The sequence below is a fragment of the Micromesistius poutassou genome (genome assembly GCF_964030765.1).
Source record: "Micromesistius poutassou genome assembly, chromosome: 3".
Taxonomy (NCBI): domain Eukaryota; kingdom Metazoa; phylum Chordata; class Actinopteri; order Gadiformes; family Gadidae; genus Micromesistius; species Micromesistius poutassou.
In genome coordinates, this window is record NC_140273.1 from 23,802,791 (window position 1) to 23,821,484 (window position 18,694).

General features: G+C 47.9%; 1 protein-coding gene across 2 annotated transcripts in view; it reads right to left on the reverse strand.

Moving 5' to 3' along the window:
• prkcaa (protein kinase C, alpha, a) overlaps positions 1-18,694 on the reverse strand; it is a 140,450-nt gene that overhangs the window by 48,206 nt on the left and 73,550 nt on the right. For both annotated transcript variants that reach the window (XM_084465661.1, XM_084465660.1), the window contains exons 4-5: positions 10,722-10,833; positions 5,655-5,783 (exon numbers count right to left, since the gene is read on the reverse strand). In XM_084465661.1, coding sequence (XP_084321787.1) covers positions 5,655-5,783; positions 10,722-10,833 — 241 coding nt within the window. The remainder of the gene's footprint in view (positions 1-5,654; positions 5,784-10,721; positions 10,834-18,694) is intronic.

Below are 18,694 nucleotides of genomic sequence, written 5' to 3' on the forward strand. Positions count from 1 at the left end.
GTGTTGCATATCGCTACATTTAAAACAGGCTTTCATCAACAGCCTGTATCAAATTCCTCTTAAAACAATATCTCATCCATGTTTAATAGGGGTGAAAACCTTTCATGAATTCTAAAGCATAATGGTTCACTTTAAAATAAGGGAACATGTATTCCCTTTCTATGAAGAAAGATATATGAGTCCATACACATCGGTTGAACAGCAGTGAAAAAAGAGAAAAAAATGAGTCACCAGAGCCGATGCAGTCAACGCAATATAAAACAGATTTGTAGCAATGGCAAAAATGTCCAGAAGGGGGCGACCTAGTCTGTTTCATTTCTTGTTGAGCGTTGCCTGTACAATTTGAATGTAATACAAGAGTACATACAATACATGTATAGCATGTGTGTGTATGTTTACAAATGTATGGTTTGTGGTAACGACTCCCATATCTCCCAACTAAGGAAAACACGGATTATAAGCTTGTGGTGCCAAGCATGCATTATCCTGACCACAGCTCCTCCCCAACATAACAAAGTGACTATCAGATCCTCTATGCCTAAAGCTGCTATAGGCTGTTCATGTTGGGGCTGGAACCAATAACCTTTGGGCTGGAATAGACCATCCTGAGGTTCAGAGGGGTGAAAGACGTGAGAACACGTAATATGTTTATCAAACGTGCCGTACGTTTAGTTTGCAGTTCAATAATATTGAAAACCACGGCTAGTCAAATAAAAAATGAAGATAAAAAACATAAAAATGTATGATAATTATTTAAAAACATTTCACCCAGGGCATGTCTTGGGTTACACTGGACGGGTGTTTTGTATTTTCTGAATACGGCATAAAAATAATGTGTACAGTACGACTTCTTCATTCCTGTGTCCAGATCCTGTTTAGGATACAAATCAGGGAGAAATCCTTCATAAACATAAACGGCTTCTTATCCTCTGTTGTCTACCAGCAACACCCGCACAGGCACTTCAAAATGTCACACTTATGCCGCTTTTCCACCGCCAGTACCAGCTCGACTCGACTCGCCATGCCTTTTTTGCGTTTCCATTGGCAAAAAAAGTACCCGGTACCTAGTACCGGGTACTTTTTTTTAGTACTACCTCCGTCGAGGTTCCAAGCGAGCGGAGTAGGTACTTTTGTGTGACGTAAACAGGCTGCTGGTAACTGATTGGCCAGCGGCTGTAAACGGGAATAATCATTCAAAGTTAAGTTGTGTCCGGCGTGGTTGGAGTCCACGAACCCGCTCCCGAGTGGGACACTGATCAGTGTTTCGCCGTGTGTGTCGCTCCTTTCCCGGGGCTAGAGTTAGGCTGTGCGTGGTTGTGTGTGTCCGGCGTGGTTGTGTGTGTCCGGCGTGGCTGGAGTCCACGGACCGGCTCCGGAGGATCAGCGTTTCGCTGTTTCGTTTTAGTGTCGTTCCTTTCCCAGGGCTCGAGTTTTGCCTCCATCAACGTTACCGTATGACAACAATAGACGCGCAGTCATTGCGCTTTTTATTTTATTTTATTTCCCATCATAACCTTTCCCGGGAATCAGGAAATAGTCTTGATCAGATTCAGATTTCCCGGGAATCGCGTCTCCCGTGATTAAAACCTAATGACGACCTGCCCATGGTGGAGAGGTTCTTTTCTACGACCCGCCCACGTTGAAGAGGTAATTTTTTAGATGGAAACGCGCCTGGAACCGAGTCAAGTCGAGGCGAGTTGAGTCGAGTCGAGCTGATACTGTCGGTGGAAAAGCGGCATTAGGTAAAAACAAGAGCACACGCATAAACACACCCCATCCCCCAACACACACACACACACACACACACACACACACACACACACAAAGAGTGAATACTACAGACAGAGTGAATACTACAGAGAGAGTGAATACTACAGAGAGAGTGAATACTACAGAGAGAGTGAATACTACAGAGAGAGTGAATACTACAGAGAGAGTGAATACTACAGAGAGAGTGAATACTACAGACAGCTCAGGGAAACCCAGCAGAAACACAGAGTCTGGGTTCTAGAGAGGTGTTTTAGAGAGAGGCCACTCCTCCGTTAGATAATACTAGTTAATAAAACACTATTAGATAATGCTAGTTAATAAAACACTATTAGATAATACTAGTTAATAAAACACTATTAGATAATACTAGTTAATAAAACACTATTAGATAATACTAGTTAATAAAACACGATTAGATAATACTAGTTAATAAAACACGATTAGATAATACTAGTTAATAAAACACTATTAGATAACACGAGGTGCTTTAGAGAGAGGCCCCTCCCCCTCTGCCCGGGGACCCTCCCCCAGTGTTGAGTCAGCAGAGCTCTGGAGACCACGCCCAGGCTGAGGGGCGGGACAGAGAGCCACAGGCTCTGTGTGCTGATTGGCTGGGCTCACCGCCACACCAGGTCTCCCTGGGCTTTCCCTGCTGCTACCGGAGGGTTTGTTATTCTTAAAATAGACACATTTACAATAATAGAACAAATAATGATTTCAAATAAATGTTGTATAGTAAATATAGTGTTACGGCTTGTTATTTCAAAAGTAGTTTCAACCTTTGTGCAGTCCATAATATGTTTGCCTTGTGTTCTTTGAGTGTGCTAAATAAACACACTGGGAGTGTAAGCAGCGTTGTTGACTTCATCTTTCAACTGTCTCCCCCTCAAGGGGCGTGGCCACTGCTGCCTTGTGTATCAAGGGGCGTGGCCACTGCTGCCTTGTGTATCAAGGGGCGTGGCCACTGCTGCCTGTGTATCAAGGGGCGTGGCCACTGCTGCCTGTGTATCAAGGGGCGTGGCCACTGCTGCCTGTGTATCAAGGGGCGTGGCCACTGCTGCCTGTGTATCAAGGGGCGTGGCCACTGCTGCCTGTGTATCAAGGGGCGTGGCCACTGCTGCCTGTGTATCAAGGGGCGTGGCCACTGCTGCCTTGTGTATCAAGGGGCGTGGCCACTGCTGCCTGTGTATCAAGGGGCGTGGCCACTGCTGCCTGTGTATCAAGGGGCGTGGCCACTGCTGCCTTGTGTATCAAGGGGCGTGGCCACTGCTGCCTTGTGTATCAAGGGGCGTGGCCACTGCTGCCTGTAGTACTACTTGTGTATCAAGGGGCGTGGCCTGTAGTAATACTTGTGTATCAGGGGGCGTGGCCTGTAGTACTACTTGTGTATCAAGGGGCGTGGCCTGTAGTACTACTTGTGTATCAAGGGGCGTGGCCTGTAGTACTACTTGTGTATCAAGGGGCGTGGCCTGTAGTAATACTTGTGTATCAGGGGGCGTGGCCTGTAGTACTACTTGTGTATCAAGGGGCGTGGCCACTGCTGCCTGTAGTACTACTTGTGTATCAAGGGGCGTGGCCTGTAGTACTACATGTGTATCAAGGGGCGTGGCCTGTAGTACTACTTGTGTATCAAGGGGCGTGGCCTGTAGTACTACTTGTGTATCAAGGGGCGTGGCCTGTAGTACTACTTGTGTATCAAGGGGCGTGGCCTGTAGTACTACTTGTGTATCAAGGGGCGTGGCCACGGCTCAGCCCCTGCATGTTTCTTTATCTCTTCTTACTGTTTGCATAGGAGGTGGTCGGGCAGCTCTTGAGGACAATGCAGAGGGGGTTAAAGGTCACCGTCAGACAGCAGACGCTGAGGCGGGAGCAGCCAGAAGGGAAACACATTCCTGTGTGGTGGCTCCGCAGCGGGGCTGCTGCTCGCCCATGGAGGTCATGTGATCTGTCTGGTAGTGTGTGCTTTCTGTCGCCTGGGGAGTCGACGCTGCTCCACGCTCTGTGCAGGTTGTCCAGAGGAGTGTGTGTGTGCATGACTGTGTGTGTGTGTGTGTGTGTGTGTGTGTGTGCATGAGTGTGTGGGAGTAAGTGGGTGTATGTGCTTTGTGTGTGCATGACTGTGTATTTGCAGTGTGTGTACGTGTGTGTCAGTGCATTTGTGTGTGCATGTTGTGTATTTTTGTGCTTCAGTTGCTTCAGAACAGGAAACAATGACCAGGAAAATGGAGGGGAATTGCAGCTAATGTAGCTAAACCGCCAAATAGCTTAGCTTGGTCTCCAGCTGACGTAGCTCCACCGCGAGGTAGCTGAGGTAGGTTGATAGCTAATGGAGCTAAACCACCAAAGTAGCTGCTCAATGTTTTTTCTAATTTTTTGATCTCCCGTTAGTTACGCAAAAGCGTTAGCGTAGCGACACAAGTGACGTTATGTATCCCTGATTATGGGCGCGAATGCACACTTGCGTACCAGTTATGTGCACCCCTGGATATAAAGGCTTTCTGAACAGGAGGAAAGCCATTCATGCTGTGTTCTGTCAGCAGGGTCCATGAGAGGGTAGATGATCACCCCATGGGGCAGCCTCACAGCCTCTTTAATTAAGGCCAGCTGATCTTCAACTGGCCAACCCAACCAGTAAAAACATGTCTGCTAAACATCACAGATACCCACTCTTTGTTCTTCCATCTCTTACGTAGTGGTGTCAGGATCTCTTTATCTCATGCTTGTGTGAGTTGATGCTCTCATGTACTGAACTGCAGGCTGACCAGACGAACACACAGTTGGCAGTTGGGAAAGGTGTTAAGTTGTTCTGATTGAGACAGGAACTATCTGGGGAATATATGCATGCCTCAAACACGCAACGTGTACGGGGAACACCGTGGTTTCCACGGGCTGCCATCTCGTTCCATCTTGTTCTTAAGATGAACATGTTGTTGGTGTCGGTGCAGACAGTGTGACCGATGAGCCCGTCTCCATGTGTGCTTTGGAGGAGTGGCTGAGGCGTTCCTTCTGATCAGTTGGCGGTGCCTGTTGGAACAGATCCAAGGTCTGCTCCAGCCCCCACAGGTCACCTGATCAGGTCAGCTCCAGCCCCCACAGGTCACCTGATCAGGTCAGCTCCAGCCCCCACAGGTCACCTGATCAGGTCAGGGTGCTTCGGCATCATGTCAGCATGCAGTCACATGTCTTGGCCGCATGCACATAAACACATGCTTATCCATGCATGTGGGGAGGAAACAGTGAACAACCAGCGTCACTTTGGCCTTTCAAACCAGACGACCATGTCTCCATCGTAACCTGAGACATGTAGCATTTAGATGTGTGCATGGTTGTTGGTTTGTGTGGGTATCCCCCCATCACACAGGCCTCGTACATAATGGCACGGCGGGGGTCTCCCGGTCAGGTGACCCTGTTTGATCCCTGCTAGCTGTGCTAATTAAATGCTCATGTGCAGCTGCTGCCTTCCAACCCCTTCCTCCAACACCTGTGCTCATGTGCTAATGTGCTAATGCTAATGCTGTGCTAATAGTTTGTGAGTGTGAGTCTCCACGCCGATGCCTCAGTGGAGCAGTGGCCATTTCTCTAAGACTGCAAGGGAAGTCTTAAAATTTAAAAAATGAAATGGTCAGATATATACTGTTGTGTTAACATTTCATTGACTAAAAATGCGTTAGAACACGTCCATCTCGAAGACGAGTTTGTTCAGAATCAGCCGCTTATCGCAGGTCGACTGACTCTATCTCAATCTTACACACAGCCCCCATCCCCAAGTACGCACACACACACACACACACACACACACACACACACACACAATGTTTGTGCAACACACAAAGCAGTGTTCACAAACGTAGGAGGTGGCTCAGAGCGGTCGTGTGGAGGCCTACCTGTGACCTGCAGTCTGTCCCCGCTCACTTCACACTTGAGGAACAGACGGCCGCGTCTCTCGGTGAAGTCCATCCCACACAGGCTGGGAACGTTCATCACACACTGATTATGGACGTTCATGTCACAGGCTGCAGGGGACAGAGAGAGACACGTTAGAGAGAGAGACAGACACTGTCAGAGAGAGAGAGAGAGAGACACGTTAGAGAGACAGACACCGTTAGAGAGACAGACACTGATTATGGACGTTCATGTCACAGGCTGCAGGGGACAGAGAGAGACACGTTAGAGAGAGAGAGACAGACACGTTAGAGAGAGAGAGAGAGAGACACGTTAGAGAGACAGACACTGATTATGGACGTTCATGTCACAGGCTGCAGGGGACAGAGAGAGACACGTTAGAGAGAGAGAGACAGACACGTTAGAGAGAGAGAGAGAGAGACACGTTAGAGAGACAGACACTGATTATGGACGTTCATGTCACAGGCTGCAGGGGACAGAGAGAGACACGTTAGAGAGAGAGAGACAGACACGTTAGAGAGACAGACACCGTTAGAGAGACAGACACTGATTATGGACGTTCATGTCACAGGCTGCAGGGGACAGAGAGAGACACGTTAGAGAGAGAGAGAGAGACACGTTAGAGAGACAGACACCGTTAGAGAGACAGACACTGATTATGGACGTTCATGTCACAGGCTGCAGGGGACAGAGAGAGACACGTTAGAGAGAGAGAGAGACAGACACGTTAGAGAGACAGACACCGCTAGAGAGAGACAGACACCGTTAGAGAGAGACAGACACCGTTAGAGAGAGAGAGAGAGACAGACACTGTGAGAGAGACAGACACGTTAGAGAGACAGACACCATTAGAGAGAGAGAGAGACAGACACCGCTAGAGAGAGACCGTTAGAGAGACAGACACTGTGAGAGAGACAGACACTGTGAGAGAGACAGACACCGCTAGAGAGACAGACACCGTTAGAGAGACAGACACGTTAGAGAGACAGACACGTTAGAGAGAGAGAGAGACACCGCTAGAGAGACAGACACCGCTAGAGAGAGAGAGAGACAGACACTGTTAGAGAGACAGACACCTTTAGAGACAGACACCGTTAGAGAGACAGACACCACTAGAGAGAGAGAGAGACAGACACCGCTAGAGAGAGAGAGAGACAGACACCGTTAGAGAGAGAGAGAGACTGATCGTCAGAGGGAGAGAGTGACTGATCGTTAGAGGGAGAGAGTGACTGATCGTCAGAGGGAGAGAGTGACTGATCGTTAGAGGGAGAGAGTGACTGATCGTCAGAGGGAGAGAGTGACTGATCATCAGAGGGAGAGAGAGACACTGCCAAATATGCCCGTCTTATCCACGCCTTTTTCGCGGCACGGTCCGCGCGTTTACACTGCCCGAGGTAAATTGCCTTCTTGAGCTAGCACCCCAATTTACCCTCCCGGGCCCTACACACATTGGCGATTTATTTTCATGTAAATGCGATTAGACGGTTTTGCGATTCCAGGGGGGGGCTTGGGTGTTGCTGCGTTGTCTCTACAACAGAGACAGCGCAGTGATATCAACATGAGTCGTTCTAACTGGAGAGACGGTGAAATCCACGAGCTGCTGACCATCAGGGGAGAGAAGGTGATGCAGTCGCATTAAACGAGGACGGGGAAAGACGGTGCGATCTACGAGAAAGACGCAGAGGAACTGTCCTTACCAGGCTTTTGTCGGGATAAAAAAACATGTGGTCAGCAAAATAAAGAATATGTTGGCGTTTTTGCACTTGTAAATAGTTAATCGCGTTTGTAGCCTACACTCGGACGTGAACTCATTCTTGCATGCGGGTGTCTTCATTCATAAAAAAATATAAACATTCAGGAGTATGCAAATTATTCTAAAGAGGTCTACTCTCCGTGCGTAGCCCCGCCTTCTCCAGTTCACCAAGAAAGCCGGCGATGTGACGCACTGGGGATTGTACCCCCTCGGTTTCACTCAGGTAACTTGAGATAAGGCAGTGAAATTGCCGGGCGTGCCGAGTTGCAACCGAACTGGCTTGGCAGTGTAAAAAGGCCTAGAGTTAGGTCGATAGAAAGACAGAGATAACAAGAAATGAAGAGAGATAGCAAGAGATAGAGTCAAAAAGAAACAGAAAGAGAATGGGACAGATAAAGATATCTGAAGAAAGCAGGGACACAACAATTGTTATCTTTTCAGAAATGGACCAGATGTCACTCCATTATCATGTTGAACGTTCATTATTACACTTTGGCCGTTAGCATCAGATAAGACGACGCAGTCATGGCTCTCTTGTAGAAAATGTCCAGGGTCCATTGTGTGACCTTTAGCTGAAACACCTTGTCTGGGAAATGCTACGAAAGGAGCTTTTATGATATGAAAACTGATACACCCCACAGGATCAGTATCAGTAAAGCCCTGTTAATATACATTCAGTTAACCTGGTCATGAGAAACCCCTTTCAAGTTTTATTAGAACACGCATACAGTGTGAGCCCCAGTAACATTCAAATAAAAATAGATTTAATCTGAGCCTCCCTTCACCTCATTGCTGCTTATAAATATATAACTCTTAACTCTGATGCGCCAAACGTATCATGATCATTACGCAGCAGGAGCTGCACTCAACACTGTGGCTCTGCCAGGTGAAAAAAATCTAAAAACGGATCAGAAATTGAAAGGGATGAAACATTTAATGAAGTAGAAGGATATTCCAAGGACAGGCCTAAGCAATCAAGACTGAATGCAATTGCACTGGTTGCTGGCCTATCAGCATGTTGGCATGTTACCAAAGAACAATGGTTCAAGAACAGAACCCAACGACGGCAAACTGGGAGGACAGAGCTCCACCAGGTGGTCCGGTGTGGTTTAAGATTAACCAGAGCTAATAATCACAGGTCTAAAGCAACATAGTGCTGGGAAAACGTGGACATCTGCTAAACATAATTGGAATCAATTGCTTGGTGGATATACTCCTAAAAGGAGAATGGAACTGATATATTAAATAAGTCTATAGTTATGACAGAAGAGCATCATCACAGCTGTAAGGCTGCTTTATGAATCCCTAGAAACTCCTGTGCTCATTAATGACACAAACTGGACCCCTACCCAAGCCCCCCACTTCTCCTTCTTGGCCAGGATCGGGTTCCATTTTGGGCCATTTGCTTTGACTACTTGTGCTCTCCATGTGCTCTCCATGGAGAGCCTCTGCCATGTGCTCTCCATGGAGAGCACATGGCAGAGCCTCTCCATGGAGAGGCTCTGCCAGTCCCTAGTCTGGAAGGAGACGGCGTCCACATGCTGGGAGCACACTGGTGGTGACGTGTTCCCATTGAAAAGCTGACCAGCGCTCATTAAAAGCCACACTGAGGCTCTTGAGAAGCAGTGGGGTGAGACGGTGTCCTGCTGGCTGTTTGTGTTCATTTATGACGTAATGGGAGAGGGGATGACCACACAGGTGGTCAACGGGAGTGGAACCCATCTGGAGCTTAGAATGGAGCTGGTTATATACACCCTCAGGTTGTCATTTTAGACTCATATACTCAATACTCACGATACTCAACATAAATGTCTGAAAAAACATCTATGTGGTGCAAAGCAGACCCTAACCCTCACACTAGGGCTGTCGAAGAAGCACTACTCTTCATTTCTTTGTTTAACTCTTTAAGTTGATTGGTTGATTGGATCTTATTACCAATGTCTTTGTATCTCTTATTATTACTTACTTTATTGTATTTTATTATTATTATTTATTATTGTGTTCTATGCTGCTACTTATTTTTACTTATTTCTTACATATTTTTACTTCTTTTTCTTTATTTACTTTATCTTGTATTGTTGCTGCTATGTGGCTGTTGAGGGACCATGCCTCAGCCTCTTGTGTACAATCATTCTGATTCTGATTCTGGACATCATGTTTACTTCCATTCGGTCACACCTAGAGCACTTGTTTCATCGTCAGTTACCTGAACAGACCCTCTCCCAGGGCGTCACGAGGACAGACTCTGGGGTTCAGAACACATAGGGCCCTATTTTAACGGTCGGAAACCGAAGTAGGAAACGCCAATCTCGGATCTCTGGCGCTAATACGATGTCTGTGTCAAGAACATATGTGTTTGATGTACGGTGTTTGCAGATGCATTGATTTAAAAGTACAACTTCTATCCCAAATCATTTAACCCACCATTTACCCTAAAACAAGATTTTGTTTTGGAAGGCTGGAATATACTTATTATTATTATTATTATTATTATTATTATTATTACTATTATTATTGTTTTAACGCATGGCATAGCCTACTACAGTGTTCATTCATGAAGCCCCTATGGGCCCTATATGCCCCTAAAATGTTTCCACAATCCACATGCTATTTCTATGCAGGGGGCTACTGGCATTTTAATCATGAACCCAAGCCTCTTTGGTAGGCATTCAGTGACCCCCTCTCTAGGTTAGACACATGGCATGGCATGCTTAACCTCTGATTGGCTTTTCTGGTCACCTAATCACCTGCTGATTAAGCCTTGATGCGGCACACCTGTCCTCAGCTTTATGAACCTGAACTGAAGGGCCTTCAGGGGCCCCAGCAGCCCCAGAATGAACAGAACCTGAACTGAAGGGCCTTCAGGGGCCCCAGCAGCCCCAGAATGAACAGAACCTGAACTGAAGGGCCTTTAGGGGCCCCAGCCCCGCCCCAGAATGAACAGAACCTGAACTGAAGGGCCTTTAGGGGCCCCAGCAGCCCCAGAATGAACAGAACCTGAACTGAAGGGCCTTTAGGGGCCCCAGCCCCGCCCCAGAATGAACAGAACCTGAACTGAAGGGCCTTTAGGGGCCCCAGCCCCGCCCCAGAATGAACAGAACCTGAACTGAAGGGCCTTTAGGGGCCCCAGCAGCCCCAGAATGAACAGAACCTGAACTGAAGGGCCTTCAGGGGCCCCAGCAGCCCCAGAATGAACAGAACCTGAACTGAAGGGCCTTCAGGGGCCCCAGCAGCCCCAGAATCAGAGACGCCTAGATTGCCAGGGCTATGGTTGTCCTCAGACTCCAGTACTTACTGTCACATTTCATGCCCTGGTGGATGAGGCCGTAGAGCAGGGAGCCACAGTGGTCGCAGAAGGTGGGGCTCCCATAGGTGTGGATCTTAAACTTGTGCTTGGTCCGGGGGTCCTGCAGAACACAGGACACAACAGTGGATGAACAATCAAGTTTCAGTGTCAAAGGAAGTCTCGTGTTGCATGTTGCAGTACAACTTTCACAAGAGAACCACAATAAGAACCCTGGCTCTCCGTGGATTACCATCCCAGCACGGAGGAAGCGCAGGCGGTGTCGAGAAAGGAGGCAAAAGCGAGGCTGCAGGGCTGGCGTGCTAACTGGGCTACGGAGGCAGCCACTGCGACCACCGCTTCCCAGCCTGTTTCTCACGAATGCAAGATCCCTCGCAAACAAAATGGACGAACTAAGGCTAACGACTGCAGCAAACAACACCGTGAAGGACGCGTGCATTCTGCTCATCACGGAGACGTGGCTTCATCGATCAATTCCGGACTCTGCCATCGAGCTAGCAGGCTACAACACACAGCGCCATGATAGAACAGCAGACTCCGGTAAGAGCAGAGGAGGGGGGCTCTGTGTGTACGTGAACAGTAGCTGGTGTACCAACACTGTGACTGTGGATAGTCACTGCTCTCCGGACTTAGAATCTCTGACTGTTAAATGCAGGCCCATTTATCTCCCAAGGGAGTTTACTGTTATCATGATTACATCTGTTTACATACCACCGGATGCTAATGCTAGTGCGGCTATCAGACTTTTATATGCCAACATTACCAACAAGCAGAGCACGTATCCTGATGCTGTGCATATTATAGCAGGGGATTTTAACCATGCGAACTTGAAGACAGCACTCCCTAAATTCCATCAGCATGTTAAATGTGCTACTAGGGGAGATAACACCCTGGACAAGGTATACTCCAACATCAAACTGGGCTACAAGGCCAGACCACTGCCACACCTGGGCCAGTCTGATCACCTGTCCTTGCTTCTAGTCCCTGCATATGCCCCCCTCAGGAAAACTGCTCCCGTCACCACAAAGACTGTGGCCGCATGGCCAGAGGGTGCCTCCCAGCAGCTGCAGGATTGCTTTGAGACGACCAACTGGGGGGTCTTTGAACATCAAGACCTGGAGGGGTTCACAGACAGTGTTCTGTGCCACATTAAGTACTGACGCTGTCACAGTGGACATCAGGACCTGGAGGGGTTCACAGACAGTGTTCTGTGCCACATTAAGTACTGACGCTGTCACAGTGGACATCCGGGTCTACCCCAATGAGAAGCCCTGGACGACACGGGGGTCCAGCAGCTGCTTAAAGAGAGGAACGCCGCCTGGAGGTCAACAAAGACCTCTACAGCACAGCCCGACCTGAAGAGGGGCATCAGAGAGGCCAAGGCAGACTACAGGAGGAGGATAGAGGACAACCTGAGCACTAACAACAGCAGGCAGGTGTGGCAGGGAATTCAGCACTTAACCAACTACAGGACCAACCTTGGAGCCGCTGAAGGTGACTCTGCGCTGGCAGAGGAGCTGAACATCTTCTTTGCCCGTTTTGAGGTCACAGCACCAGAGATCACCACTACACCACCACACAGCCAACAGCAACATAAACCTCACTATTGAGGAACATGAGGTGAACCCGAGGAAGGCTACTGGTCCTGATGGCGTCCCTGGACGTGTGCTGAAGGACTGTGCTTATGAGCTGGCTGGAATCTTTACAATGATCTTCAACCAGTCCCTGGCACAGTCCACTGTCCCACCATGCCTGAAATCCTCAACTATAGTCCCCCTACCCAAGAAACCCCACATCTCTGGACTCAACGACTACCGACCAGTGGTGATGAAGTGTTTTGAGAAACTGGTCCGTAGTCACATCAAAGCAGCCCTGCCCCGCAGCCTTGAACCCAACCAGTTTGCCTACAGAGAGAACCGATCCACAGAGGACGCTATAGCCATAGCACTCCACACTGCACTATCCCATCTGGAGCAGCAGGGGAGCTATGTGCGAATGCTCTTTACTTTTTATATTATAGCTCTGCATTCAACACCATCCTCCCTCACAAACTGGTGGTCAAACTGGGGGACCTGGGGCTGCCACACAACACCTGCATGTGGATCTATAGCTTCCTCTCAGATCACAGACAGAGGGTTAGAGTAGGCCAACATACATCCACGGCCCTAAGCCTCAGTACCGGCTCTCCCCAGGGCTGTGTGCTGAGTCCCTTACTCTACTCCCTCTACACACACGACTGCTCCCCTGCCCATCACAGTAACACCATGGTGAAGTTTGCGGACGACACCACAGTGGTGGGGCTCATCTCCAGAGGGGGAGACGAGTCTGCCTACAGAGATGAGGTGGGGCAGCTGTCAACATGGTGCAAGGCTAACAACCTGCTTCTCAACACCTCAAAGACCAAAGAACTCATCATAGTTAGACATAGACTTCAGGAGAAATAAAACAGAGATCACACCATTATTCATCAGTGGGGACTGCGTGGAGAGGGGAGCAGACTTCCGCTTTCTTGGAGTCCACATAGAAGACAGCCTGGAGAGGGAACACCTCTGAGCTGTTGAAAAAGGCCCAGCAGAGACTGTACTTTCTAAGAATACTCAGGAGGAATAACATCACACAAAGTCTGCTGGTGTCCTTTTACCGCGCCTCCATCGAGAGTATTCTAACAGACTGCATGGGCATATGGTACACCAGCTGCACAGCGGCTCAGAGGAAAGCGCTCCAGAGGGTCATCAACACCGCCCAAAAGACTGCTGGCTGCCCTCTCCCTACACTGGAAGAACTACACAGTTCCTGCTGTCTCAAAAAAGCCCAGAACATCATTAAGGACACACACCATCCCGGTCACTCCATGTTTGAACTGTTGCCCTCAGGCAGAAGGTACAGATCACTTAACACAAGGACAAACACAAACACAGCTTTTATCCAACTGCAATAACCACCCTCAATACTGGAAAAACCTGATAATATACACCAATACACCTGAGATATGTACAGACTGTTGTTTGTTCTGACTGTGTGTTCATACTGTTTTCTTATGTGTGACTGGGTATGTATAACTGGGTGTGTTTATGTATGCTGCTATGTTTATTTAAACTAGTAACACTAGTATTAGTGTATTTATATTATATATTATATATATTATATTTTTATAGACTCTTATGTTGCACTGACTAGAGAGCACTTTGAATTTTGTTGCACATGTGACAATGACAAATAAAGATCTATTCTATTCTATAGAAGACGATGCAGAGAGTTTGAAGAGTTGAACACGGGTCTGATGCCGTTAGCTCAGGAGGTACCACAGGTTACAGCTCTAACAGACGGAGTAGTCCCAGTAGTGGAGCTATGGGCGGTGGTCCATTGGTACCACAGGTTACAGCTCTAACAGACGGAGTAGTCCCAGTAGTGGAGCTATGGGCGGTGGTCCATTGGTACCACAGGTTACAGCTCTAACAGACGGAGTAGTCCCAGTGGTGGAGCTATGGGCGGTGGTCCATTGGTACCACAGGTTACAGCTCTAACAGACGGAGTAGTCCCAGTAGTGGAGCTATGGGCGGTGGTCCATTGGTACCACAGGTTACAGCTCTAACAGACAGAGTAGTCCCAGTAGTGGAGCTATGGGCGGTGGTCCATTGGTACCACAGGTTACAGCTCTAACAGACGGAGTAGTCCCAGTAGTGGAGCTATGGGCGGTGGTCCATTGGTACCACAGGTTACAGCTCTAACAGACGGAGTAGTCCCAGTAGTGGAGCTATGGGCGGTGGTCCATTGGTACCACAGGTTACAGCTCTAACAGACGGAGTAGTCCCAGTAGTGGAGCTATGGGCGGTGGTCCATTGGTACCACAGGTTACAGCTCTAACAGACAGAGTAGTCCCAGTAGTGGAGCTATGGGCGGTGGTCCATTGGTACCACAGGTTACAGCTCTAACAGACGGAGTAGTCCCAGTAGTGGAGCTATGGGCGGTGGTCCATTGGTCCCTGTTTCGCCGGACCGGGTCAAACCATGCAACGCTGAGATACGTTTCCATCAGCAGTCATAAATAGCAGCCGTCATTTTAGGTAGACTTGTAAATCAAAATAGCTGGTTGAAATATGACGTCTTATTGTCTTATTGGTTTAGTCTTATTGGTTTAGTCTTTATAAGGCAATATTTTCTTATTGTTAGATAGCTGATATTGATATTCAATGCGTTTTATATAAACATTGTCTAATGTGTAAACAAGACTAATCTGAAATACATTGTCTCTCTATGAGTTTAAGAATTAGAGATGAGATAAGGAAGCAAAATAGGGCGGACTACTGAACAAACTGAATTCAACATCCTGGATGTCATTGTGTGTCTGTCTGTCTGAAACCACCCTAACATATTAAATGTAAACAAATCTCTCGATTTTTACAGTAGGCTATGATATAAAGCTGAATAGTCTCTTCAAGTTTGAGTTGTTGTGTCGTCGAATCAAGACAAGTGCCACATCACTTAAGACGCTCCTTCAAGCGGCCATCAGGGTTGGAATGGAAATGCAAATCCCAGCAGAGCCGAGTCAAAGCCAGCCAGCAAGGCCAGTATAGGATGATGGAAACAGGGGTAGGGTTATGGCCTCCAATCAGAAAGAGTTGTCCCAGCAGGGGGCAGGCCATCACTGCCATCACAATCAGTTCTCTCTCTGCACCCTTCATCATTTCTAAACATTGATTCTATGGATCCTCTACCAGAGCAGCAGGTTGCCTTCCGGCGGTCGTCGTGTTTCTCAGGCTGCACTACAGAGGTGATTGTAAATGGAGACTGAACAGAGACTTACCACCACTTTTCTAGGTTCCATAAAGCCTTCGGTGTGGTAGCAGCACAAATATAACAAAAAAAAAAATCTAGATTTGTTAACATATCCAACTCATATGAAAGAGCAGAGAAAGAGCACAAAATACTCATGTTTGATAATTAGCTTAACCAGCTCCCAGCTGGCTGCAGACCCCTTCCGCACAGAGAACCCACTGATGAAACCGAAGCAAGAGCTAGCCCGCACTGCCACTCCATAGAAGGCAGGCCAAAGAATAACATATATAGATATCATTCATGAATAATAAAGCACTGACACTCAATCACTAATACACTAATACACAGAGCTAACAGCTGCTTTTGTGTGTTTTTTTGTGTGTGTGTGTTCCAGTCCCATGAGGGGACTGGAACGAGGTGTTGAGGGGAGACCGTGTGTGTGTGTTGGCCGTGGGTCAGCCAGGCAGTCCGCAATATACAGCTGCATACAGAGCTGCTAAATCAGTGGAGAATAGTGCTACTATTATCCTCACTGTATATGACCGAGATAAGGGATTATACACAGATGACTTTAGTTATTGATGTCGATGTATTGCGTGTAATACAGAGAGGATGGATGACTGTTCCCCTGCTACATACGTGTTGGTGGCCACTGAGAACTGATGGATTAAGTCTCTCCTGTTCCTGTTCCCTAGAAGGGCTCCATGAGGAGTCAGAGCCTCGTACCAGAGCCTTCAGATCCCCAGGGACATCATGAGGAGTCAGAGCCTCGTACCAGAGCCTTCAGATCCCCAGGGACATCATGAGGAGTCAGAGCCTCGTACCAGAGCCTTCAGATCCCCAGGGACATCATGAGGAGTCAGAGCCTGGTACCAGAGCCTTCAGATCCCCAGGGACATCATGAGGAGTCAGAGCCTCGTACCAGAGCCTTCAGATCCCCAGGGACATCATGAGGAGTCAGAGCCTCGTACCAGAGCCTTCAGATCCCCAGGGACATCATGAGGAGTCAGAGCCTCGTACCAGAGCCTTCAGATCCCCAGGGACATCATGAGGAGTCAGACCCTCGTACCAGAGCCTTCAGATCCCCAGGGACAGCTCCACTTCCTGCTTTGTTTTGCTGCTAGCTAGACTTAATGAGAATCTGTTCACAAGTACGACCAAAGAAAAGGCCTTTTTTTTGGGGGGGGAAAAAAAGGTGAATGCTTAAATCAAGCAATAGATCCACCTTCATAGATAAAGTACATATATATTCATCTAGTCATATTCTGTGGAAACCCCCCAAACAATAGGAAGCGTGGAGCATTCCCATAGGTCTCCTTGTAGACCCTGCAGTGATTACTTTCCCATCTGTGAGCGTAGCCTCATGTCCATTGGTTTCCTCAGCCTATCAGAGCTCTTTCTGATGATCATCCAATCAGGTTGCATTAGGGCCTTCACCCGCATCATGCAGACAATAAATCTCCTGCATATCTCAATCTGCCTTTTGGGCAGTTTGGAGAAAAAATAGAGCAGCACATATATCCACCAGTGGTCAATAAGGGAGATGTAGAGACGAATCCTCAGTGGAGGGGACGCCCGTATCAACCGTCCAGTCATTGACCATCTCTCAGTGCGGCTTCTTGTCTTCTCTGCTGACATCAATGGACGGAGACATTTAGATCTGCTTGGAATCAAACTGTGCTTGACCTGGCTGTGCGTCTTACAGAAATGGTGACCAATAGGCATGGTTAGAAGTGCATTAGGACCTGTCCAAAGGTTTTTTTAACATTGTTTCTTAAAGTGTATCACTTTTATTACTAGATCCCTCAGCTTATAAAACAACATCATTGTCTCTCATCTATTGTGTGGTTGATCACTGATTGACCACAGCACAAAGAAAGGTGTTTCTCTCCATCGCTCATACTGCAGTGAGCTGAGGAATTAAATCATTGACAACTTCTCAACTGGGAAAGCTTGGTATAGGACAATGTCACATAAGTATAGCTAAAGCAAAAACCAATAGAGATCCATTTTCTATGTACTCATTTTGTTTGGTTAGCCATTCGGCAAACACATTACGTATTCTGTGAGTCAACGGTCAATAGAGAAGGTCCATGTTGGAAGAGGAGAAGTAGAGAGAAGGCGATACAAGAGAGGAGATTATTGTGAAGATTCTGAACAGATGGAGGCTTTGGAGACTAACTAGACCGATCATCTTTAGCCTTCCAGGGAGTTCACAAACCAATTAGAATCAACCCATGTTCCACCATGCAATCAGGATAGAAAGAATCATTCTGCATTTCCTTTTCATCATTAAGAATGATTCTATTATTATTATTCCAGAGACCTTCAAATACTACAAAGCTGTAGTGAAGGCTACTTGAATAAGCAACCCCACCTTGAGGACAGGTAACCCCACCTTGAGGACAGTAACCCCACCTTGAGGACAGTAACCCCACCTTGAGGACAGGTAACCCCACCTTGAGGACAGGTAACCCCACCTTGAGGACAGTAACCCCACCTTGAGGACAGGTAACCCCACCTTGAGGACAGTAACCCCACCTTGAGGACAGGTAACCCCACCTTGAGGACAGGTAACCCCACCTTGAGGACAGGTAACCCCACCTTGAGGACAGGTAACCCCACCTTGAGGACAGGTAACCCCACCTTGAGGACAGGTAACCCCACCTTGAGGACAGTAACCCCACCTTGAGGACAGTAACCCCACCTTGAGGACAGTAACCCCACCTTGAGGACAGGTAACCCCACCTTGAGGACAGTAACCCCACCTTGAGGACAGGTAACCCCACCTTGAGGACAGGTAACCCCACCTTGAGGACAGTAACCCCACCTTGAGGACAGGTAACCCCACCTTGAGGACAGGTAACCCCACCTTGAACCCCTTCCTTAAAGAGCTGCATCAAAGACCAATGACCATTGCCTGGAGATCATACTGATATTACTACAGCTACATCAACTGCAGTCGAGGCCACTCAAGATCTGGAACCTTCCCTTGAGGAGACCAATGGGCCAATCCAATGCTTTAAGGTCTTTCATGTCCAGAGAACCAGGAGGAGCTTCTGAACTAATGAATCCTCTATTTGACTCTATGTTATGTAGCTGTGCCCCAACTTTGTGGACTGGGCCCCAAAATGTTCAGCTGAGGAGCACAGTGCTCGCAGGGCAAAGAGGCTGCGTGGAGCCCTGCCT